We start from the raw sequence: 24,665 nt of genomic DNA on the forward strand, positions 1-24,665 counted from the left end.
CCTTTTCTTTAACTCCCCTTCCTCCCTTTCATCTCTCCCTTCCTCCGACCTCCCACAATATACTTTCGCCTCTTCTGTCCGTTTTCCCAGCATGCGGACCCCCTCCACTGCCTGGTCTCAACACTGTCCTCACTATGCTCCACACAACACATGCTAGAGAATCATTTATCGCTCATTAATCTAATCTCTCGTTCTCAGCGGTTTGTCCCCAACCCGTTTCTCTTCAGTTCATTTCTCCTCTTTTTAGCCCACGCTGAGATAAGCACCGAGCGCCCACACAGAAACGAGGAACGAACATAGGTGCTGACATACTTGGAAGGAAAAACATTCTATTTCCAGACTCGCAAGCAAACAGTATTCAAAATCCTGCTGCACCCTCTCGAGTTATCAAGATCATATATCTGGTGTGTTATCTATGCACCAAATGTCTGCACGGCCCGGGTGACTCGGGAATGCAGACAACGTCTAAGTCCATGTGGTTTTAAAAAAATGGGAATCACAGTTAGAATCTTTATGGTGACCTGAATTATTTCAACCTCAGTTCTAAGCTGAGACGATCTGAAATTTGTGGCTTGTGAGCAAGTTTTCCTTTTTTGTTTGTTTGTTTTATTTAAGTAAGAAATTTATGACACTCGCAACAAAAATAGGTCAAAGTGCCGAAGATTAGAGGTGTTACTAAAAAAAGGGACAAAGAAAAGAAGGGGTGAGATAAACCATAGGCCTAGCCTAGTGGTTAGGCTACCGGACTCGTAATCGTGAGATTGCGGGTTCGTGGGTTCGAACCTCAGCTCGGTCCGACGTTGTCCTTGGGAGAGGCACTTTACACAAACTTCCCACTTGGCTCGGTCCTATCGGAGACGGACGTTAAATTAGGAGGTCCCGCCTCTTAAATAACCTAATAGTGTTGATAGGGGTGTTAAACTCATACCATTTCACCATTTTTTTAGCCGAGTGAATCTGTAGTTCAAGGCTTGATAGAAATGCCCAATAGGGACAAAAGAGACATAGTTACTATATATGTACTGGAATGGGGCAGACCCTAGGCTTTCTCCGTGTGCAGCCTAGGGCAGACCGCATCAAAACGACCAACAGAATTATCGGTGTGTCCTTGGGAAATGCATTTTACAAGAATTTTCGTCACTTCACCTAGGTGAGAATAGGTACCCAGCTAATTCACACAATTTCACATTTTTGGGCTCAGTTTGCATAACTTCGGAATTTTTCTTGCATAAAACGATGAGGACAGAGCTATGAACAGTGAAAGATTTTGTCAGTTTGTTAGAGTTTGGGTGCTTAATCAGCTGCTTGCACTGTATGCTTCCCGGGAAGCTGAGAATGTTTCTGAGTGCTCTATGGTCTGCTGAGATAATAATATAGAGTTGTAAAGCGCATAGAGCTTGCTGTCGAGCGGGGATATATATGCGCTATACAAATGATTAAAGGCACTTTACACGAATCTCCCTCACTTCACCTAGGTGAGAATGGGTACATAGACAGCGACAGATCTTGTCAGTAGGCCTAAGTTGGTGTTTTAGGGCCAATAAAAATGGCAGCTTGCGCTGTAGGTTTCCCAGGAAGTTGAGATTGTTTTGAAATGCTATCAGGTCTGCTGGTGTAAAGCGCATAGAGCTTGTTGAGCGGGGATTTGCGCTATACAAATGCTATCTATTATAATTATCATAATAATAATAATTATTATTATTATTATTATAAAGGCCATTGGTCTTTACTCCATGATGTAAATCAAGCCACTTTAAACCAGCTGTAAATTACTGTTATTCTACAATTAATGAACTTTTACTTTATATTTCTACTTCAACTATTCCTACTTTAAAAAGAAAAACCAAGCCGTACTAGATCTATGAACTAACGTGAAAACAACCAACTTGTGTCCCAAGCGCTCATAAGACCTCATGCAGTTACGAGCGCCTTAAAAACTATTAATCACAAACACAACCAAGAACAAACTTTGTTTAACCAAATAAGAGAACAAGGAAACTAAAACTACCAAAGTTTAAGAAAGGATAATCGGTGCCAGTTCACTGGACGGTCTGACCAAGGTCTACCGGCTCTGAGTCTTGGCCTATCGGTTAGGGCTCGGGATAGGGTTAGTGATGTTTGTTTTTGTAGTTTTAGTAAGGTTTAACGGCGCTCGCAACTGCATAAGGTCATATGAGCGCCAGGGGGTGGATGTCAACAGAGACGTCCAAAGGGGGAATCAGGCTTTTTTTTAAAGCCTCAAAAGCACAAAGTCTGCTTCCACCGCTTCGACTATCAAGGCACCCCGGAAATAGCAGTTCACAAGAGAGTGACAAACATACAAAAGAAGTAGAGACAGTTTAGTTTTAGTTTTACGGCGCCCGCAACTGCATAAGGTCATGTGAGCGCCAACGGAAGGATGTCAACAGAGGCGTCCAAACGGGGAATCAGGCTTACTCTGCTCACCACTATAGTCTCAATAACACAAAGTCTGCTTCGACCGCTTCGACTACCATACTACCAAGGCACCCCAAAAAAGCAGGTCACAAGAGAGTGACACATCAAACATTTTCAGTTTTGGTAGGAATTAATTTTGAATTTTGCACGGGTAGCGGCCAAAGCCTAAGCTTATCGATTTCGGACCACCAAGGGATCTTTAAGGTGCACAACTTGCACACGGGACTTCCGAGATTTTTCGCCCTTTTCCAAGAAGGCATGGGGATAGATTTACCTACCCTAAGATCAGGAATGTGTCTGAAAGATAGCAGTAGGAAGGAGCCAAGGTGTAGCAGTAGAAAGGCTGCAGAAAGAGTCGGGAGCCCAGAGGGGGCGAAAGGGGGGAGGCGGGATGAGGGTCGAAAGTGGAGATGAAAGCAGACGACAGAATATAGTAAGAGAGGAGAGGATGTGAAAGGAGAACATTTTAGAGAAGAACATTTTCCGTTGCTGTCAGGTTTCGAAACCGGGACCTATTGATTGAATGAGAGGCAAACACTGCATAACCTCTTGACCACGAGAGCCCCCCCCCCCCCCCCCCCCCACGTCTTTTCTTTCCCTCTGTTGTTTCTATCTTCTTGTCTGTTTAGTTTTAGTAGAGGTTTTACGGCACTCGCAACTGCATAAGGTCATATGAGCGCCAGAAGATTAGAGGTGTAACAAGAGAGTAATAAAAACAATAAAGTGAAGAACCGGAGATAAGGACGATAGATGTTTCATAGGAAAGAAGAAGCAAACCACACCAGAGCACCCGCCAACCACCCACTGACCATGGAACCAAAACATTCAAAAGTGTCAACATTCTGAAGAATATTTTATAGTTATGTTTGGCTCCTTTTCTGCTTTGTTTGTTGTATATTTTGGTTTTCCTAACATCAAGACACAGTCTTTTTCTTCATCGTGCATCTTTTATTGATTTTCATGATCATTTAGAAATCCCCTTGAGCTGTTGAAAGTTAGACCCCCCCCCCCCCCGCCCCGCCCTCCCCCCAACACAACATTTCCGTCCATGCTCTGTAAAAATAGTTCCTTCAGCCCATATTTTCACAAGCACATAATAACGGGTTTCCGGAGAGCTTAGTTATAATATTGTGTACTGCACAATGGATGGATCATGGTACCCCAGAAGAAAGATGGAGGATCTCAACTAAATATATATGTGCATTAACATAGACTTATTCCACGCAGAAACAGAACAACTAACATCTTTTTAGTGCAACGGAGGAGAGTGTGTCGATGGGGAAGGGGGGGGGGGGGGGGCTTTAACCGTATCCATACACCCTGGGGTCATTTTGTACCCTCGGGGCTGTGTTCTTCACATTTCAGAATACTTCTAGTACGAAGATCTCTTAGAAACTTTTAGTACTTCTCAAAAAATCATTTTGACAGACTGCTATGCAAAGTGCATGGATCGAATTAACGAGTAAATTTCCTCTTTGGAAAGTGGTAGCACAGAGTTCGCCACGTCGTATGGATACGATAGTAAAACAAAACGTACGGATAAGGTTAAAAACCTATATGACCCCCCCCCCCCCTCACAATCTGTGAAACCCATTATATTATAGTTTTTAAAAACCAGTACGGGCGTGTTAAGCACCTGTCTTCATCAGGGACAAAGAGTCCACAAGACGGAGAGTGTTCTTAGAATGGTCAATTATACAGAACTTCTTGCTGCAGTCTACCGAGTCTCAGTGTCTTCTCCCTACCCAATACTAGAATTTGCTTTGCCAGACTTGCACCATAAGTTCTTATGACACAATAGTAAAACCTACTGGGACAATAATAAATAAGATAATACAACTTCTCAACTAACCCTCCTCCTTAGCCTCTAAGCAAGCAAAAATATAATTTCCAAAAGAGGTACCACACATTAACCAAACTTGTACGAGACATACAGACATCTAAAATGTTGTAGTTGAGAAGAGTTTTGTGCTCACGGGTAATACATCCTACCACTGTTGAAGGTTAGAGTTACGCCTTTCTGAACAATTTTAGAATGATAAAGGAAACCCCCCAAAACCTCATTGACATAATTCAAGGTTTGTTTGACAGCCTTTTCTGAATTGAAAGAGGCGTAATGCTTAAACTAGATAAACACTTGACTGAAAGTGCGTGCATAGGAGTCACTGAGAGAAAACAAATACATAATACATAGAATTGATTTGGACAAAAGTAACACGAAAAAGGAATAGAAGGAGTCCATCATATCAAATCGTCCATCAAACACCTGCAGCTGACCGCGTTCACGACTTTTTCAGACAAAGTGGTATGTTGACAGATGAGATAACAATAGTATTCAAAACTATAACTTGAAGAACATAACAAACTAAAAATCAATGATGATAACATGTCAGATTTATTATCATAAGCCCAACAATTAAGCAAAGAACAACATGCATGAAGTAGTGATAATTAAAACACAAAAAAGTACGACCAAAGCGCAGATGACCTCTCATACTTTTATCAACATCATTGTCACATAGACTTGAATAAAAAAGATTCTGAAACAGGTCAAACCAATGACTTCTTGTTTTCAAAAACATAAACAGGAGAGAAAAAAATAATAACATCGTTGACTGACGCACCTACCTAAATCTCAGTCGAACTGATCTTTCTCAGAAGTGAACATTTAAAGAGGAGAAATTAGTACAGCATAACTCAACTTTACATATATAAAACAAAAAAACAAAACCAGAGAATAAAGGCACCACATTACAGCACCAGAGTCTGTCTCACCTCCTCTATTTATCTTTTTGAATGCTCTATAAACAAGATATAAATGGGAGTAGTGTCAATACTCAGGCTATAAAACAAATTTTAATCCAACTTCTGCAGTCCAGAAAAGGTTAATACAGCAAAAACGGCTGAATTTTGTTTACACAAATTTTCCTCTTTCATTTTCTTTCGACTGTCTTTACAGAAAGTGTAAACTATTTTTAAAAACCTCATGACATTAAACATGACATGCCAAAAACATTTTGCACAATGCAAAAAAATTATCTGAACAAACGAAATGCCATTCCAATTTCAACTTCAAACAAATTCAGCAAAAACTGTAGAACACAATACATAGGTGGCTTACAAATGCAGCTTGTCATTATTTGTTGAAAGTAATATCTATATGAAGTCGATTCAGGTCACAAAAAGTCATACAGGTACCTCATCACATCAAACTGAACAGTCCTGCAATAAAAGAAGAGTAATAATAGAATATTATGATAACTTTCAGAAAGAGTGATAAATTACGACAACAAACACCAAGCTTCTTCTTGTCATACCCTTGCTAGAAATCAGAGAGTAAAATCGTTAGAACATAATTGTCAGCTCTTTTGTTCACGAGAGAGGTTAAGTTAAAATACATAAGTGCAAAGTCAAATAAAAGTTTTAAAATGACTTAACAAAAAAGCAGGATACAATAGGTCAGGAACTAGAGAAATTTATTGGGGTTTTTTATGCAACATCCCCTTTCTATTTTTAAAGAAACTACAGCATAACACGGATAGCTCAAAATTTGTCGGGACCGGCCTCGGTAGCTCGAGTGAACCGTAGTTCCAGGTATACGTGAACAATGTTATGGCATTGGCTGTGTCAGAGAACCAAGGGAAGCAAAAAAGACTGCTACTTTAGAGGCAAACAATAGATCGTGTGATGTACAACCTTTGATCTCACCCACTCCACACAAACCTACCTAGGGCCTAGGCACGCATGTTGAGCAGCGCGCTAAAAAAACAGCACAACTACCTGCTTCTGTGGAGGGGGGAAGGTGGTATTTCACCGGCCTTGCCTTTTTCCGTTAAAAAAAAAAAAATTATTATTATTATTTTGTCTCGAGTACACCTCAAAGGACATTGACTTTAGATCTCTACGGCGGTGTAATTAGTTTGACTATTCCATGTTTGTGTTCAAGCTTGGCGTAATTTTTAAACAGAGATAAGAAGAAAAAAAACGGGACTGCAGGCACAGTTCAACGGATGTGTGATTTCGAGTCTTCTGTGTTCGACCCATCCGCGTTATACTGCATAATCATCTCTTACAAACAGCTAATGAATTTATTTAAGGTGATTATTCAATTGTCCTGGAAGACATCAGGTTACCACCCCAAGAACTTTACTAGGCCACTCCTTCCTTTATCTTTGAGGAAAGAAGTTCTGGGAAACTGACTACAGAGTAGACAAGTTTTGTTCTAAACGGTAGACCTACAGTTGTGCAGAGAACAACTTTATTGATCCACTGAGACAAAACGATGGTCCTTATAAGTCTTCTAGGGAAAGTGAGCAAAGAGGATAACTGAACGGAGGCCTCAGATATCTTAACAGTCACTTAATTCAACTTGACCCTCAGCAGTAATAATCACAAGAGTAAACTATTAACTAAACATTCAGTTTCTTGATAAGCTTCAACAAAATCTGTATTTTTAATGTAAGCAAACTGATTTTAGCTAGAGTTTAACCTTTAGAGCCCTAGCCACCAGTACATTGGTGGTGCGTAAAGTTGCCATTATGCCTAGTCACCGGTACACGGGTGAGCCAGACCCTATCCCCAAATCAGCCCGCGAGAGACAAATTGCGCACAGAAAACAAACAGGATTTACTACACAGGAGAATACTGATTCTTTGAAGATCTTTCTGAATTAGATGCTGGTTAAGAAGAGGAATACCCTGAGTGGGAGATGGAATGTGATTCTGATAATATTATCAATGAAGGCTTGAATCGCTCAGGAGCTCAGGCAGAGGGGCACGGTACCCTCAGGATATCAGGGCTCAAAGGGTTAACTAGCACAACTGTGGGTACCCCCTCTGGTACAGAAAGGGTTAAATATAAAACAACTACAAAGAAAAAACAAGAGCCCCAGATATAATCAATACGTCGCCACGTACCTTGCAATGGACCTGATAAAATCCAAAGTGATTAGACACTTGTATTTTGGCATGCCGATTCTATCCTCTCCTTTCACCTGGCTCAGCAGATGCAAGCTTACCAAAGAGCTGATCTGCAATCATAAAAAAAGAATACAAATATTTTAGACAACTGTACTAAATTGACCAATGTACAAACATTCTCACATAAAAGTCTTTTCTTGGGTGAAAATCACAATCCAATGACTAGTATGATTGCCACTGTGTCACTTTGTTATTAATTTCAACTCCTCAAAAAGAATCATGAGGTTCAAATATGAAATCGTTCTCACTGACATATTTCTTCAAACATCTCAGTCCTGCAAGGCAATAAAGTGATCAAAATAATTTTTCAGTCAACACCCCTGTTCAAAGCACAGGTCACAATCTTTAATTGACAGGAGTGCGCTTATTACAAGAGACAGATCAGTAAAACTTGTACCAATAGAGAGAAAAATGAAGAAATGAATTCATCTTATGACAAGACCTGTATAGAAGAAGCCATAACGATGTAAACTTAAAAGAACTAAGACTGAACAAGCACTCCGATTTTACATGTTGGCTCTGTCTCGCACATAATGTGTGTGAGAAAGACAACACACCTCACTTTATTTTATTGATAACAAAACTCTAGCTACCCATCAAACTATGAACCAATTGAAAGAAAAATGAAGAGATGGTTTTATCCATAGACAAGACTCAGGTGGAACTAGCGGTAACAATGCAAACAAGTATAAAATATTGAGACTGAATAAGTGCGTAAGTGTTCCGAGTCGATGTGTCAGATCTGACCGTCCCACACAATGAGAGTAAGAAAAACAACACACCTTTGTTTTCAGCTATAGAACCTGCTCTTCCCATCCAATAGTCTATACATAGATTGACTTCATTGCTAAAATGAAACCCTTTCAAGGGATTTTGCTCTCTTTATTCAAAGCTCAATAGAAGCTGGAATATCAAAGAAACAAAATATGCGCTTAAGCCAGTGTAGGGGATAAGTTTACAGAGCACTGGACGGCAGATTATTGAGATATATGAGATACGTCAACAGCTCAGTCAATGAATTAATGGAAAAAAAATCTCTAAACTTGCGAAATTTATGTTATCAGAATTGTACTACATTTCCAAAATGCCAGAGATGCATGGAAAAAATCTCATGACACTCAAAAGCACTTTCACTGTCACTCTTACCTGTACATAAATATGAGCAGAAGGGACCACTTTCCCCTCCACAATAGAGTAGAATATTGCCATGAGTCTGTCAATCGGGAATACTTTGGGGCCTAAAAGATGGTTGCTGGCCTGGGGAAAGGATATAAAGAACAGACCTCAGTCAACTGAGTGAAAATAAAAAGAAGTAAGAGCAAGTTGTTTTCCAACAGAATAAAACATGTATAAATACGAAACCTGGATTATTTTAGTAGTCCCTCTATTCAAAAGAACCATTGCCATACAAATCGAAATGCTCTTCTTTTTTGTTTAATCCTTTAACTTTTACTAAATTTTTCCGCTAATTCATGAACTTAGCTATCAACTATCAGACATGCTCGAACACTGCTTACATTTAGATACAATATGGTATGGAATGAGTTTTAGACTTCTTTCAATATGGTAAAACAATTCAAGAGGTACTAGTTGTTTCAAATGGGCCAGAACATGAGCCCACAAAATAAAGAAATGTTGCCACAGCAGGAAAAAATGACACCACAAGCAGGATACCGCTTGTTATGAAGGAAAAGTCACCAGATACACAAACACAATGCGAAAGGCTTCATTTCATCTAAAGACACACAACAAGACCTCTTGAACATGACACTGAAAATCCTATCATCAACTTACCCGCTCATTTTTTTTCACTAGTTTGGAGCGTTTGGACACTTTACCTGCATTCTGAAAATAAATGAAAAACAGGAAATTTGTGCTAGAGAGTTGACACTTTTTTTCTCACTTTATAGAATTTCATCACAGAGTATTATGAGCAGAACACCAAAGGAATCTCAGGTTGGAGATTTCATACAGAAAAGTACCTGAATTAACATGATGAGACCCAAAGATGTCCTAAAGCAACATATGCATGTTAAGCGTACTTTTCCATTCAGATCAAATTCTCCCTCAAGACAACCGAGTAGCATAGAATGGTAAAGCAAATGCCCCTTCAAATAACTATCATAGCTGCCAACTTTTCAAAATAAAAAAAAAAAGAGACTGAGACTCAACATATGCGATGGGTCAAGACGGTGGGAATTGGATGAGCTTCCCACCTCCAAACCCTTCACACACACTTTCCTGCATGCAATAATTCAAACTATTCCAAGCAGATTTGCAACAATAATGTCAGAAATGTTTTGAAAAGGTCTCATTATTATTTGCAAATCCTGTGCTGAGAGTTCATAATTTTTCTTCAGCATTGGCAAGTCCGCCAGTAGTGATACTAGAAAACACAGAATACATATTTTCCTAATACAAAAAAGACCCTAAACAAGCTAAATATGTTCTTACGTACTGGACGGCAGCTACGAACATAAATTGCACTATCACTATTAAGACCCCCCCCCCCCCCCCAACTGGGAGTTAAAATGAACCCCTGAAGCTCTCCTTAAGTTTCGTCTCAGGAAAGAGAAGCTCACTTTAGTTTTAGTAAGAGTTTTACGGCACTTGCAACACAATAAAGTCATATAAGTGCCGAAGACTAGAGGTGTTACAAGAGAGTGACAAACACAAAAAAGGAGGAGAGATAAAGACGATAGATTTTTTATAGGAAAGAAGAAGCAAATCACACAAGAGCACACGCCAACCACCCACATTTAATGCAGAGAATAGGCAAGACAGACAAGCAGAAACACCAGTCAGAAAGAAAACAAACTGTTTTTTTCCAGAGGCCCCCTTCAACCATCTTTTCACCATAAGTCATGAAAATAAAAAAAAGTTGAAGGATCAGAAACAACTGGTGTTCCCTTGTCAGGAAGAATAGACAAGCAGAACATCATAAATAACTCAAAAGTAACACTGTCATAAATAAAAAACACAGTGCAGGTTGAATTACTAAAAGCCATGCAAAATGTGACGAAAGAACATGCTGATATCACATGACACCGTAACTCACTTTGGCAAAAAACCTGCGATCATACTTCATGGGATTGTATGAAGCCAGGTAAGCAGCTATCAACAGGAATTTGGAATAATATGGTAGCTCTACTTGGCATCTATGGGATGGAGCTGAAAAACAAAAATTACATCTCATCCAAAAACACAGGCACAGATGATGTCTCTACATTGTTCAAACTTGATAAAAAGAAAACTAAAATGAAGTGCTGACTTTCAAACAACTTCTTGAAAACTCATATTTGGGCAATAAATCCTTTTCTTCATAAAGCGACAAAATAATCACCTATTGAAAAAATTCAGACATTTTTTAGTTTCTAAGCATGTGAATTTTGTAATTTTTCTTCATTTCAATGTAAAAAAAACCCTACTGATTTCTGAGTTACATTAAAACTTTGTCTCGGACACGGAGAAACAAAAGAATAAAGGAATGACACTGCCCCAGTAATGTTATGTCTCATGATATATTCAAGAATCAAAACACTGACAGACAGAAACTGTCAGAGGTTATCTTGGAGCAGGGATGCCACAGCAATTTTGTGAAAATAATTGAAAATTTACAAAGTTGGAGTCGCACATAAAAAGACAATTAAAAGACACAACTAATTTGGAGTTAAACAGAAAACAAATGCTGAGGATTTAGGCTTCAGTTAAAAACAATGGAAATAACAGAAACATTTTTTTTAAGTTGCCGAGTGAGAAGCTACAGTGGAAGTAAAATCATAAAAAATAAAATGGAAGTACAGTCGAACCTGCCCTGATGGTCACCTCTATAAGACGGCCACCTGTACAAACGGCCACTTTCCATTTCCCCCCTTGCGTTTTTTCTATATAATTTAGCTCTAACTGTGTAAAACGGGCACCTGTCCAACGCGGCCGCGGCCACAATAATTTAACACACAACCCCTATAATACTAAGCAATAATACCTGTCTAAGACGGTCACCTTAGTGACTCCATTACGTTTTGTCATAAATTGTGCATTGGCCCCTGGCGTTGTGGGCGAGCCGTCATAATTCAATCACCTGTCGTTGTTGTTAGGTAGTCCCTCCAACCGATCATGTTGCGTAGGCCCCTCCCACTGTTGACCAATAGCTACCAATTTTCAGCTGCTGGTGAGGTAAGTGTGTGATCCCTCATAACCCATAAGCCCCGCCCAGAACTCATACACAAATCGTAAGTGAGATGAGTGGTCACTGTTTACCCAGTCTGTAACAAAGTAACAAAGGACATCAACATGAACTTGTTACAGAAGCATCGCTCGTTCTCGGAGTGGTGGCGACCCGTGTGTTAGCTTTAACATGGCACTCGGTCTACCTTGTCTTATACATTTCGTTTTATTGTCACCCTTGTGCAAAATCAGCGACAAAATAAAAATTACAAACGAAATACAAACCAACAACAACACCAACAAAGACAACATAATGGGGCTTCTTTCGATTGGGGCCTCAGATGGGAATGGTTTGTTTTCTTTATCTTGATCAGTCCTGCCTAAGACGGCCACCTGTCTTATACGGCCACTTTTCTCCTTGACAATGGGTGGCCGTCTTACACAGGTTTGACTGTAGTTACAATAGCAATTATACTACATCACTAACCCCAACACAACACTTCAGTAACTTACTTAGAGTCTGTTCCAGATCAGGGTTTTCCAGCTCAGCCTGCTGCATTTTCTCCCACTGCTGACTGAAGAAGTAAAATGAAAAGTGGCATAGCAATAAAATGTGATCTGCTTTCAAGTGAAGTCACAGCTGACAAACTGAGCACACAAATTGTGTCTATCTCAAAACAAGATAGACTTCCTACACTTCAAAGATTTTATGAACATAAACATGGCTTAAATAATCCATTCTGGGCTGCATTATACAAATATAGTCATAATTGTCCAAGACAGCCACTTACTGCCAAGGAAAAAAGTGATTGTCTTTGAAGATGGGTGTCTTTGACAGTATCACTCTAATATTTAAAAAAACAAACACAGGAAATGGGATGTGGTCATTTGTACAGGCGCTTGTCTTGGACAGGTGGCCACTAGAGCAAGGGGTTTGAATGTACTAAAAAAATGTATTTAATATGGAAAGCAAATGGGATAGAATTAACATTTTGAAGTGATGTCATCGTTTCATTCTGACAGACTACATAGGTTTTTCAGAGCCTTTCTGACCTCAAGCCTCAAGTTCTAATTTAAAAACATGAGTGTGTGTGTGTGTGTATGTATGTGTGTGTTTGTTGTGTGTATGTGTGTGTTATGTGTGTGTGTGTTTGTGTGTGTGCATGCATGTGTGTTTGTGTGTGGCCTTATAGATCAGTGTTCGTCATCAGCCTCAAATTCAAAATGGTACATGTTCTTTCATCATAAACCTGTAATATGTACATGCCTCGAGTTTTACACAAACAGCACCTAAATCCATGAAAGAGAACAAAATATTAATAATAATGATTATAATAATGATTAAAATAATATTATAAAATATAATAACAAAGAAGATTTTTTAAAAAGAGATTCTCACCTGGACACCTCCCTCAAGTAGACACTTTTTAAAGCTTTTTTAAGGTGTGGTTCAATGTTCCGCCAAAGCTTCCTTGTCTGAGTAGCATCCGCTGGAAAAAGGAAAATCACACGATAAATCTAAAGGATTCGATGGGAATTTCATTGGTCTGGGTACAATGATCTGATGTGCATGCAGAAAGTTAAGTAGTAATACAACAGAAAAGTCTGAATAAAAGCTTTTCAATAATGATAGAATGACAAAAACCAGTACAGGAAGATAATACCTTAAATTGTAAAAATCTTCTTAATGCAATATTTATGGGAATGGGTAAGTCTACGTTATGAAGAAATTATACATCGTTTAAGAAAAAATATAAAACAATACAACAAGGAACAATTTCTCTATGTCTTTGAGGTTTGTGTCATGAAGCAATCACATGATCAATATGACTACGTTATTTCTATTCTCAAACTCGGATGTGCCAAACACATTTTAGTTTTGGAAAGAATTTTACGGCACTGGCAACACAATAAGGTCATATAAGTGCCGACGATTAGAAGAGTTACAAGAGAGTAATAAACACAAAACAGAAGGAGGAGAGATAAGGATGATAGATGTTTGATAGGAAAGAAAGAGCAAACTACACCAGAGCACCCGCCAACCACATTTGTCACATATGACACAATATCACATGAACACAGACAATATAAGAATCATACCATACAAGAATTAATTTTAGACCATTTTTGGGGGGGTCAGTGTTAAACCTGAACTCTGGGAAAGAGTTGTACTAACTTTTCTAAGCTAAGCAGAAACAAAGTACTGGACAGGACGTAGTGGAGTTGAAGCGTGCAGCTTGTAAACATAGTAACAGGCACAATTTGCCAGTTGCAAATGAAGAAGATGAAGGAAGAGGAGGCGGAGGAGGAGTAGGAAGAGTATGAGTAGGAAGAGGAGGAGGAGGAGGAGGAGGAGGAGGAGGAGGAGGAGGAGGAGGAGGAGGAGGAGGAGGAGGAGGAGGAGGAGGAAAAGCACATTGGAGCACTCAATACTTAACACACAACTGTGCTAGACAAGAACTTACCTTCCCCGCTCAGAACAGGTTCTATGAAGTATGGAAAATTCAATTTTGCCTGAAACGATGTGCAGAAGAATAAAAAAAATAGGATTACTCCTTATCTCCGTCAAACCGCTCCCGCACTCGCGGTCGGAAACGCTGTGCCAGTGAGCTGCTGGCAGCGGCTTGAGCACATTCCTTGACAATGACTTTTGACATAATTACTTTTTAGCAGTTCCTGAAAACAGGTATTTTTTTAACTGGGATTTCATGCATTTGATGAAGAACTATCAAAATAGGTTCTCATGTGTTTTGATTTAATGATCAATAATTTAGTAACTTATGTCACTTTCAGATTTCATACCAAAAGAAGGCCCAGGCATAGTGGGTTTACCTCCCTCCTTGCAAATAAAGAGTTAACAAATCAGACAGTGACAACATCAAGATAAATCAGTAAAAGTTACACCACATTTTTATTTGTCTTACTATCTTTAAGCCACTCCAGCCTTCATGTCAATAGACGCTGCACCTTGGATTCCTCTCAACATCTTTTTTACTTTAACTTCCTTGTTTTACACATAATCAGATGATTCCTCTTTAATCTGTGAGATTTTTTCTTACTAAGAGAAAGAGCTTTATAAAACAAAAATAGGTCACATCTCAAAACAAGAGGCATCACATAAAAAAAGGTAAACCTTGTTAACAAACACAAACAAACAAAAAAAAGCAAGCTGGATGTCAGAGATCCCTTCAAAATATTTATCTTTCATTAAACTCCAGTGTAAAACACTCCTATTGCACTGATCTGTTGTCTGGTTATATTGACAAAACAGCAACAATGTCATTAATTACAATCCCACTTTAAAAAATAAAAATAAAGAGGGAAAAGACACCAATGTTTCTGCAAAAAGGATGTATATAAATAAAATCACAATCAAGTAGAAGTCAGTGGGAAAAAAAAATAATGATGCCTCAATTTTTGCATATGGTCGGTTAGCGTAATGGCGACTGTAAACATCTCTACGTAAATAGTCCCCAAATAGTGAAACATTTGTTTGTAAAGTATGAAATATCGAGTCTATCTGTCAGTTTCGAGTAGATCTTTCCTTCCTGACCCAGGGACCCAAATTTGAGAATAAAAAAGTGATCAACACAGCTAATAGATCTTAACGAGCGGCTGAGGTGTAGTTGTAGTGATTAAGCGCTTTGCTGTTGCACGCAGGAGACCCAAGGTCGATTCCCCAAAGGGCAGAAACTTTTATCCAGTATATCAATCTTTCTACTGCGATGTTGCGCTCTTCTCAGCCCGGTTTTGCTCCGACAGGCAGGGTAAGAAGCCCGCCTCCTAAATGAGATCTAAAATGGGTCGATGGGATCGTAAAAACATGTACATTTTAAAAGAATGAAAAGGATCTTACGAGATGTCGCAGTTCTCTGAGGTCTCTGCAGACCATGTGGAAAACTGACAGGACGATGTTGATGTACATTGAATACAACTCTTTGTCACATGTAGACGGAGAATCCAGGCACATGATTTCCATTAGTTCATCTTAAAAATATAAGAGACAGAAATGATGAGTATACAGTTGAAATCGTGCAACACTTGCTAAACATATGCTATTGTGTAGAACCACAATATATTGGGGATGGGAAGAAGTTGAGACATTCCTAGTTTTTATGACCACGAAATTGGATGTAAAACGTTGTAAAAAAGATCACGAACTCAGGACACTCAAAAAAATCCAAAATATGTGTCACGACGAGGTGAAATCAGGTACTTGTCAATTTTTGGGCATCATGTGGAGTTATTGATATCATCTTAACTCTTAAACCGTGCAATTTAAAATCACGTTTCCACGTAATTCTCTTGTGTCTGTGGAAATGCGACCCGCCATATTATGTTTTTAAACCCGCTTATTTCATGTCAAACTGATCAATACAGCATTACCCAGATGTTGAATTCATTTATCTTTGACTTCCGGGTCAAACTGAAGGCTTATTAGCTCATACTTTTTTATATTAATTCCGTACCATAATACAATAATAACTTCCCATCGGACTGTGGAACCGTTCAGCCATGGTTACGGACCTTGACTGCCGGACGCTGCCACCGTCCAGACATGGTTAAAGAGTTAAAGCATGTTCATTTTCCTTGCTTTCGATGATAAAAATACCCATCTATCTTGAATATAAGTTGAGATATTCACAATTGAAGAAAGTGGGGGTAGCTTGGTTTCAGTGGTAAAATAGCGCTGAAATGGCCGCCAAAGTTTGGCGATTCCATAGCTTGAGAGTACTTAGTGTCATGTGACCAAAACAGTAGCTCCCCTTTTAACATTTTGTGAACAAGTTTAACTCACAGATTTCTGCACAAATCACCAGGTACAAGTATGCTTTCTAAAAGAGGAGAAAAACCAAGAATAATTTACAGTATCAACCTTGTAACCTTATAAACATTTCCGTGAGAAAGCTTGGGAAACACAACAACTAAGTTGACTTATTATAATAAAGAACTATACACAATTTTTCAATGGGAGAGTATTGACAAATGGTCAAGAATTTAAGACTACATTAAAGCACCTACGCCGACTGTAGTCTGGGAAGTGTAAACAATATGGCTCGTTGAATCCTGTCCCGAATCGGAATTTCTCCCATACAATTTCGGAGATCAAAATGGTGCAGATGTTGAGACCAGTCTGCAAAGAGAAATATATTTTAAGATACTATCTATCTACAAACCAAAAAGATAAAACAAAGACTACGAATGAGTTTAGGGACTTTTACAAATGGCCGGGGGGGGGTTGTGATCATGGCCATGTTAAGCAACATTGAGCAAACCATTGTTTACAACAAATATTTTGGTTCAAATTGGAAACAGTTATTCATGTCTCTACAGCCTGTGCTTTATTTACTCATGCTTAAATTAATGAGAAAATCTTTACCAAACAACTTTTGATATTCTGATTTATACGAGTAGGTTACTAAATCATACAGAGCTAAGCCTATACCAGACAAACCTTCAAACTGCCTTTAAGGTCTTTTTTTACACATAATTTTCAACTACGAAAGCATTCACAATATAACTATGACTGTCAAAGAACGCTACCATCCAGATCTATACACTACAGACCAAGATCAAAGCATAGCCCTCCAACACTGATCTTCTAAAAAGATTAATACCTGATAAAGGGACAAGAACACTCAGGAAAGCAGAGCAGGAAGTGCACAGTTGTGAGTGTCTGTGTGTGTGTGTGTGTGTGTGTGTGTGTGTGTGTGTGTGTGTGTGTGTGTGTGTGTGTGTGTGTGTGTGTGGGGGGGGGGGTGTTGTTAATTAAAATATGGCACTCAAAACACACTGACCAGTTCCTGAAGACGAAGTAAAGCAGGTAACATAAAGATGTGAGAGTCTCGCAGTCGCTCGGCTTTGTCTAATACCTTGAAGAGAAAGCAACAAAAAACACAGATTATTCTTTGTCTTTTCCAAAGAACCTTCAGAATAGAATAGGCCTAATGACTATATCACTCCAAATCAGTTTTACAGCATTTGCAAAGCATTTAACAGGAGCAACGATACTATGAACCCAATTACACTTTCAATGAGTACAAGAATATCAAGAACTGAGGATAGATTAGTTAGTTTTAGTAAGGTTTTATGGCGCTTGCAACTGCATACGGTCATATGAGCGTCAAGAGGTGGATGTCAACAGGGAAGTCCAAACGGGATATCAGGCTTACTCTGCTCACCTCTTTAGCCTCAACAGCACAAAGTCTACCCCGGAAATAGCAGTTCATAGAGTGACAAACATACAAAAGAAGTAGAGGAAAAAATGATGCTAGTAAGGATGAGGAAAGAAAAAGCAGCAGCTCCCCCTATGATGTTCCGGCACAGTGTGAGCATGACATTGATAAATCCAGCCCATTTACAATTCTACTGTGCATAAGAACATGTTAATATCCCCCCTTTGAGAATGGCCTAAAGACAACTTCAGTCAGTAGCACTGTCCTGGCGGGGGGGATGAGTACAGGTCAGCCATTGACAGGCGGCTCAGGTATATTCCTTAAGGATGACTTTAACGTCAAATTACTTTTCAGCAATTGCCTTGAAATAGGTTCACATGTTTTGATTTAATTACCAATTTAGTGACATTTATGTCAATTTCAGATTTCAAACCAAAAGTGGGCTCCGGCATGGTGGGTTATCGTTTACCCCCCTCGGAGATAAAAAAGTTGATAAAATATCAAGACCATAAGAAAATTTTTGCAAGGGTTGGTCAACACTGCACAAAAATAAGTCAGTGTTAATTAACTACCAAAGCATATTTTAAATCCCTTGATACAAGACATTCATGGGAATGATTCACAGCTGCAAAACCAGTATTTATAGAATATCAAGATCAGAAAATAGACTAATTATCCATGGGTCTGTCAACAAACCGCAAAACCATACCAGTGAAAAAAAGCGACAGAATCATATGTCAAAGCTCTTATGCCAAGCATATATTTTTCTTAACCTAATCTAAAAGCCAAAGCCCGATCATTTCTAAATAGGAAGGCCAGGGACTGTGGTTCTAAAAAAAAACACAATTCATGATCAACAGCAGAATACGTACAATGTACAAGGTTTGTTCTCCAAAGGGCTTTTCAGACACGATATTGGTCAGCTGCCTCACAAAACTAGTCATATCATCACACTGTATATATTCCTCCTCATCATCATCATCACAGTCTGGGATATCCGCATCAGGGTTTTGCGGTATATTGTTGAGTATGTGCTCAAACAGGACCCTTGGGCTTGAACACTCAACACAGTTGATCAGGATATGAGGGAGCTGAAATTGTTGGTAGATCACATTTCAATGAAACAAGAAATACTTGTCTTTAAAGAAACCTACAACCAAGAGAGACACAAAACTTGTCATTTTAACAGCAGGGCACTCATTTCATAACAAAAATCTTGTCTTGTACAAAAAATTCAGAATGGAACAGAAAAATTGAGACCAAACTCAGTCTCAAACTCTTAACTTCCCAGTAATAGTAAAGATCTCAACAAACTGCACCAAAACAGCAGACACAATGATCAAGGGGACATAATGGCCTGTGTGCACCAATCCATCAACATGTGAATCAAGACGCTACTAAAAATGTGCATAAGGGATAAAAGCCTTACAATATTCATTTTAAACTGACAAACACTATTACCAAAGATAACATAGTCAGACCAGGTGAAGCTTGGAGCAATAGCTGTACAGTGTATACAAAGCACATTTGATTTTTTAATGATTATTTTTAACTCCAAAACTCTTCTTGAGTTAAAACCAGTGTACATGACATCTACTTTTTTTTAAAAACCCACCCAAAACAAAAGAGGGTAGTTGTAAGTGTATTTGACTTTTTTTGTCAGTACAAATACTAATGAACAAAAAAACATTTGAAAAACATAGATTCAGAAACTTGAGATTATAATGACAAGAAAGATACCACATGTTAAAAGAATACCCTTTTCTCAGAACAGAACATGAAACTTAAATTCATGAATCAGAGCCATAGAAAATACGATTGTGAATCCAGCTCAATTCACTGAGAAAGAGATAAATTAAAAAAACAAAACAAAGACACTAGTTTTCAAATTCAAGCACATCTTCTAAGCCTGAAATCAAAGCTGAACATTGCAGCTCAGGCTTCTACTTACTTTATGATGAGTTACTTACTTTATGATAAGTTACTTACTTTATGATGAGTTACTTACTTTATGATGAGTTACTTACTTTATGATAAGAAAGTAGAGTCTGAACCACCAGAGACTTGCCCGTCGCTGTGTGACCGTACACAAACAGAGCACCTGGGGTCATGTGCTGCCTCTGCAATAAGAAAATTGTCTCAGGTCCATGGGTAACTCTAGAGTCATAATTTCTCAACAAAACTTTTAGTTTTAGTAAGAGTGTTACGGCACTTGCAACTCACAATAAGGTCATATAAGCGCTGAAGATTAGAGGTGTTATAAGAGAGTAACAAACATAAAAAAGGAGGGGAGATAAAGACGATAGATGTTTGATAGGAAAGAGAAACCACAACTGAGAACCTGCCAACCATCCACTCTCCAACAAAACTTTAAATTTTTAACTGATTCCAATGAGAAAATGCACGCTAAGAGAGGGTTGACTGGCAGTCTAAGCCTGTACATGAAGCAGGAACAATATCGTGTAGTATCTCCAATTCCCTTCTAACTAGACAAAGGTCCTCACAACATGGGAAACAGCGGAGCAGGCACAGTGACAAAAACAAATCCACTTGAACACTTAGGTAACCATCTTTAAAAAACAACAACATAGAGAGCAGGAATTTCTCAACAGAGTTCGAAGAGAAATGACCTCACTGAATGACTGGATTTCTGCTTCAACAAGTCATGCTCAGTGCAAACTCTTTTCAAATGTGCTTCAAAGCACACTTTAACTTACTTGTCCAAATAACGAGAGAAGGGTTTGCACTTGGTACTTTCGGCAACGAACTTGTGAACCCAAAGTCAAGTCTGCCACACCCTCCGAGGGCGGTTCTGGTGCTAAGTCTATCTCCATGGTACAAATCTGTTCTCACTTTCACCTCATTGACAGCAATACAAAAGGTTCTCCTGCAAAATAAAAAGTGAAAAAAAAAGAATCAATGATTAATACAGAACATGACCAAAGTTTTAAAAACCAGCTGTTAAAAGTAATCTTCGACAAAAAATACAACTGAAAACAAATGTGTTTTTTTTGTACTTTTGTTTTACTGATTCAAATCTCTTGAAGATCAATATTGCAAAGCTGAGAGAGACGAGGGAAAACTCAATCTATACTATTATATACTTTAGACAACCACCATTGATTTGACACTGTGTATGCACATTCAGTATGATTTAGGCTTGTGAAAGAGGTAAAAGAAACCTTCCCTCTTGTGTTGCTTCTGAAATATGCACCTGAGCCCACACCCACACACAAACAGGTTTAACTTGCAGTTTGACAAAAAGAAAAAGCCCTATTTTACCAGCATGCCTGGAAGCAGATTAGGATCTTATAAGAAGATGTGGAAGAAGCAGACCACATCGGCACTTTCATTGATAACTAGCTAAAAGGACAACATTAACACGGAATTAGAAGTAGAAACAACTTTCCAATCTTGGCACTCACTTTATAAATGTTCATTAACCTAGTGCCAATAGAAGGAGGAAAATGGACGAGAAAGAAAGAGATTGAGAGAGAGGTAGAGAGAGAGAGAGCAGGGTTGGGTTGATTTAAATCAGGTTGATTTAAATCACTTGATTTTTTAAATTTAAATCAACTTGATTTTTTAAATAAAAATCAGTGATTTAAATCACTTTTAAAATTTTTAATTTTTATTCAGTTTTTACATATTTCAACATTCAGAATTCCTTTCCTAGGTTTCATAAAACAGATATAAGGTTTAGTACACTAATATAATCATGCTTAAAAGTCTGCTTTCCCCCCTTTCACTGTAAAATAATACAGTATTCAATTTACTTTTTTCCCCATAATTGAAATCAGAGCTGGGTTGATTTAAATCAGTTGATTTTTTAAATTTTAATCAACTTGATTTTGTGATTTAAATCACTTTTTAAAAAATGTATTCTTTTTTTACATATTTAAACATTCAGAATTCCTTTCCTTGGTTTTATTTAACAGATATAAGGTTTAGTAGACTAATATAATCATACTTAAAAGTCTGTAAAATAATACAGTATTCAATTTTCTTTCTTTTCATAATTGAAAACCAGGGTTGGGTTGATTTAAATCAGGTCGATTTAAATCAGTTGATTTAAAAAAAATTAAATCAACTTGATTTTAAAAATAAACCTCAGTGATTTAAATCACTTTTTAAAAATGTATTGTTTTTACGTCTTTAAACATTCAGAATTCCTTTCCTTGGTTTTATAAAACAGATATAAGGTTTAGTAGACTAATATAATCATGCTTAAAAGTCTGCTTTCCCCCCTGTCACTGTAAGTAGTAAATTAATACAGTATTCAATTTACTTTTTTTTCATAATTGAAATTAGCATTTTTTTCTTCTTTTTAGACAAACACAAGCGCGCGCACACACACACGCACACTAATAAAATACAAGTTTATCTATGCATTTACCTCCTCCCCCCCTTTCCTTTTAGACTGACATTTTCTTTATTTTTGTCTGTAGCCATAATTCACTGATAATAGCAGATTAAGGCTTTCTTTTGCAGTTGCTTATATTAATCATTAGTTAAAATAAAGACAATGCATTCTGTACTAAAAGAACATACTTTTAGCCACCAAAAATCCCAAACTGTGTCGACATTTTTTTAAAAATCAAAAAAATCCGATTTAAATTTAAAAAATCGATTTTTTAAATTTTTATTTCAAAAATCAAAAAAATCACCAACCCTGAGAGAGAGAGAGAGAGAGAAAGGGAGGGAGAGAGATAGTAAGGCAGAGAATTAGAGAACAAAAGACAGAAAGAAGAGAGGAGAGAAAAAGAGACAGATAAAGAAGAGAAGGGAGGGGGGTAGGTAGGGAGGTAGTTAGATAAACAGACAGATAGAGATAGATAGACAAGGAGAAAGAGAGATGGGGAGGGAGGAAGTGGGAGAGAGAGAGAGAGAGAGACAGACAGACAGATCATAGCAGTACCATACTGGCATCATAAATCGAGGGCCGTCAAGTAAACTATGGTAAGTCATGTTTTTCAAATTTTACAAGAGAGACAAAAAACGGGTAGGCTCCCTTTAGAAAATGAAGTTTATCCACCCAAAACGCTTCAAGAAAATCCTTTTTTTTTTTTATGTCTCTCCTGTAAAATTTGAAAAACATGACTTACCATAGTTTACTTGGCGGCCCTCGAAATTAACCTCTTGTCTTTGACAACTCTTTTGGAATGAATCTCACGAGCCACAAAAACAAAATAAATGAAGGGTCTTTTCAAAGGCAATTAGACAAGACACATTTCAAGATGAACCAAAATAAATCATTGAGCGGGTGTACTGATACACGACAGCTGGGGCAGTATGGTATGGACGACCCTGATTCAGACCATAGCCTATTCATTAACAATAACTTGGAATGTAGGCTATAGGGTACACCTAACACTCTTCAACGACTCTCTCCACCAACCGGGCATGGTCTTATGGGAGATGTAGTTAATTGAACCTAGCGGTCCCGCCCCTTAAATAACCACAGAAGGCCATAAATCCCAAGCGGTAGCACTGCTACATTTTTCTTCATCAATATTGTCAGGTCTGGAACAGACATTGACATATACAGCCTAGCCTACGTAGGCCTACGGTACTCCCCATCCCTTCCTGTTGATAGTCTTCTTGACTAGATCTATAATCTACTAAGAGTAAGTTAAAGCACTGATGATATCCAATGCGCTGTTCAAATATCAGAAAGTGGGACTACAAGTCTCACCCCCCACCCCCCCCCCCCCGCCCCCCCACCCGCCCCAAACTCCCCTCCCGGAAACCAGTGAGTGGACGAAGGCAAGGGGCGTATCATCAGAAGCAAACACCACAGGAAGAAATTCAGATCAGAACAAAGCTCAGCTCCCGCTAGGTCAACGAACTGCCTGGATCTCACAAACTGCGAGTACACACCAACACAATCCTCCTACACAGATGCATCAAAGAGAACAAATTTATCGACTAGAGTCTAGAATCTAGGTCTAGATCTATATTGTTTACCGAAGTCTTTCTTATACATACCATAGGTCACACGTTTGCAGTTAGCAAGTTGACAGGCTGACTGAGACAAACAAACAAAATCGCTTTATTCTTTAGGTTACACAACAAGTAGGATTAACAATAAACAAAGCTAACTCGTGTCGAACCAGGGGAAATAACTTCCGAAATAAAGTCTCTATCTTTCCCGCCATGCCTCTTCAAAAATAAACCCGTCTGCAGAAACCCCCGCATATTATTTCCTACCCGTCTATTGGTTGCTCGCCAGATGGTATTCCTCAAAATTAACATTGAAGTAGCAGGATAAAAATAGATTAAACCTCAACCACCGAACCGTCAACAGAAACAGAGCGCTCCAAGAGCAAAATCGATGGCTACAGAGCCAGACACTCACGATCTAGGAACGCAGGCAATGCAGTCCGTGCGCTACTGAATACCCGCCCACCCCTGAGCTGTCCTTATCTTTGAAATAAATTTCAATGAAACGGCGTCGCCGACAAGCATGACTTGTGCTTGTTTTACCCACTGCAAACTGGCAAAAATATAATAGGCCTAATTCAACCCGTCTCCACGGTGTCGAATTGTCAGTTCGTCTATTTGTCGTAGTAGTTTGTTTGTTTTTTGAGCGGGCACACACATACAGTCATACACATGGATCAAGATGTAGATGTATGAAATATCTTCTTTTTTTTTTTTTTAAATCTTGCAACAAGCACGGAAGCGCAGTAAATGGATAGGCCCTTAAATTATGAAACAGAATAAAAGAGATGGGCACACAAAACCGAGTGTGAAAGAAAAGGGGGGGAAAAAAACCAACAACAAAACCGAACAGGCATGGCACAAATTTTAAAATATTTTTCAAAATAAAACTTATTCGCTACTGTACATCGCGTTGTGGTGCATCAGTGTAATTGTCTTCTATCTTAGAGAGAGAGAGAGAGAG

The 24,665-nt window shown here is 38.5% G+C and overlaps 1 protein-coding gene across 2 annotated transcripts in view; it reads right to left on the bottom strand.

The window, feature by feature from the left end:
* Positions 1 to 4,810: 4,810 nt before the first annotated feature.
* LOC101846258 (origin recognition complex subunit 5) overlaps positions 4,811 to 24,665 on the bottom strand; it is a 53,014-nt gene continuing 33,159 nt past the window's right edge. The window contains exons 1-15 of one of the 2 annotated variants that reach the window (XM_005089868.3): positions 23,747 to 23,858; positions 20,476 to 20,645; positions 19,786 to 19,878; positions 18,631 to 18,849; positions 17,381 to 17,455; positions 16,605 to 16,716; positions 15,439 to 15,569; positions 14,048 to 14,096; positions 12,982 to 13,072; positions 12,096 to 12,157; positions 10,474 to 10,586; positions 9,210 to 9,260; positions 8,562 to 8,672; positions 7,353 to 7,465; positions 4,811 to 5,658 (exon numbers count right to left, since the gene is read on the bottom strand). In XM_005089868.3, the coding sequence (XP_005089925.1) occupies positions 5,613 to 5,658; positions 7,353 to 7,465; positions 8,562 to 8,672; positions 9,210 to 9,260; positions 10,474 to 10,586; positions 12,096 to 12,157; positions 12,982 to 13,072; positions 14,048 to 14,096; positions 15,439 to 15,569; positions 16,605 to 16,716; positions 17,381 to 17,455; positions 18,631 to 18,849; positions 19,786 to 19,878; positions 20,476 to 20,592 (1,383 nt within the window). In that variant the 5' untranslated portion in view covers positions 20,593 to 20,645; positions 23,747 to 23,858 and the 3' untranslated portion in view covers positions 4,811 to 5,612. Of the gene's footprint in view, positions 5,659 to 7,352; positions 7,466 to 8,561; positions 8,673 to 9,209; positions 9,261 to 10,473; positions 10,587 to 12,095; positions 12,158 to 12,981; positions 13,073 to 14,047; positions 14,097 to 15,438; positions 15,570 to 16,604; positions 16,717 to 17,380; positions 17,456 to 18,630; positions 18,850 to 19,785; positions 19,879 to 20,475; positions 20,646 to 23,746; positions 23,859 to 24,665 lie in introns of those variants that run through there. The other variant, XM_005089869.3, reaches the window with a different exon arrangement.

This window comes from Aplysia californica, unplaced genomic scaffold, assembly GCF_000002075.1.
Source record: "Aplysia californica isolate F4 #8 unplaced genomic scaffold, AplCal3.0 scaffold00010, whole genome shotgun sequence".
Lineage (NCBI taxonomy): Eukaryota > Metazoa > Mollusca > Gastropoda > Aplysiida > Aplysiidae > Aplysia > Aplysia californica.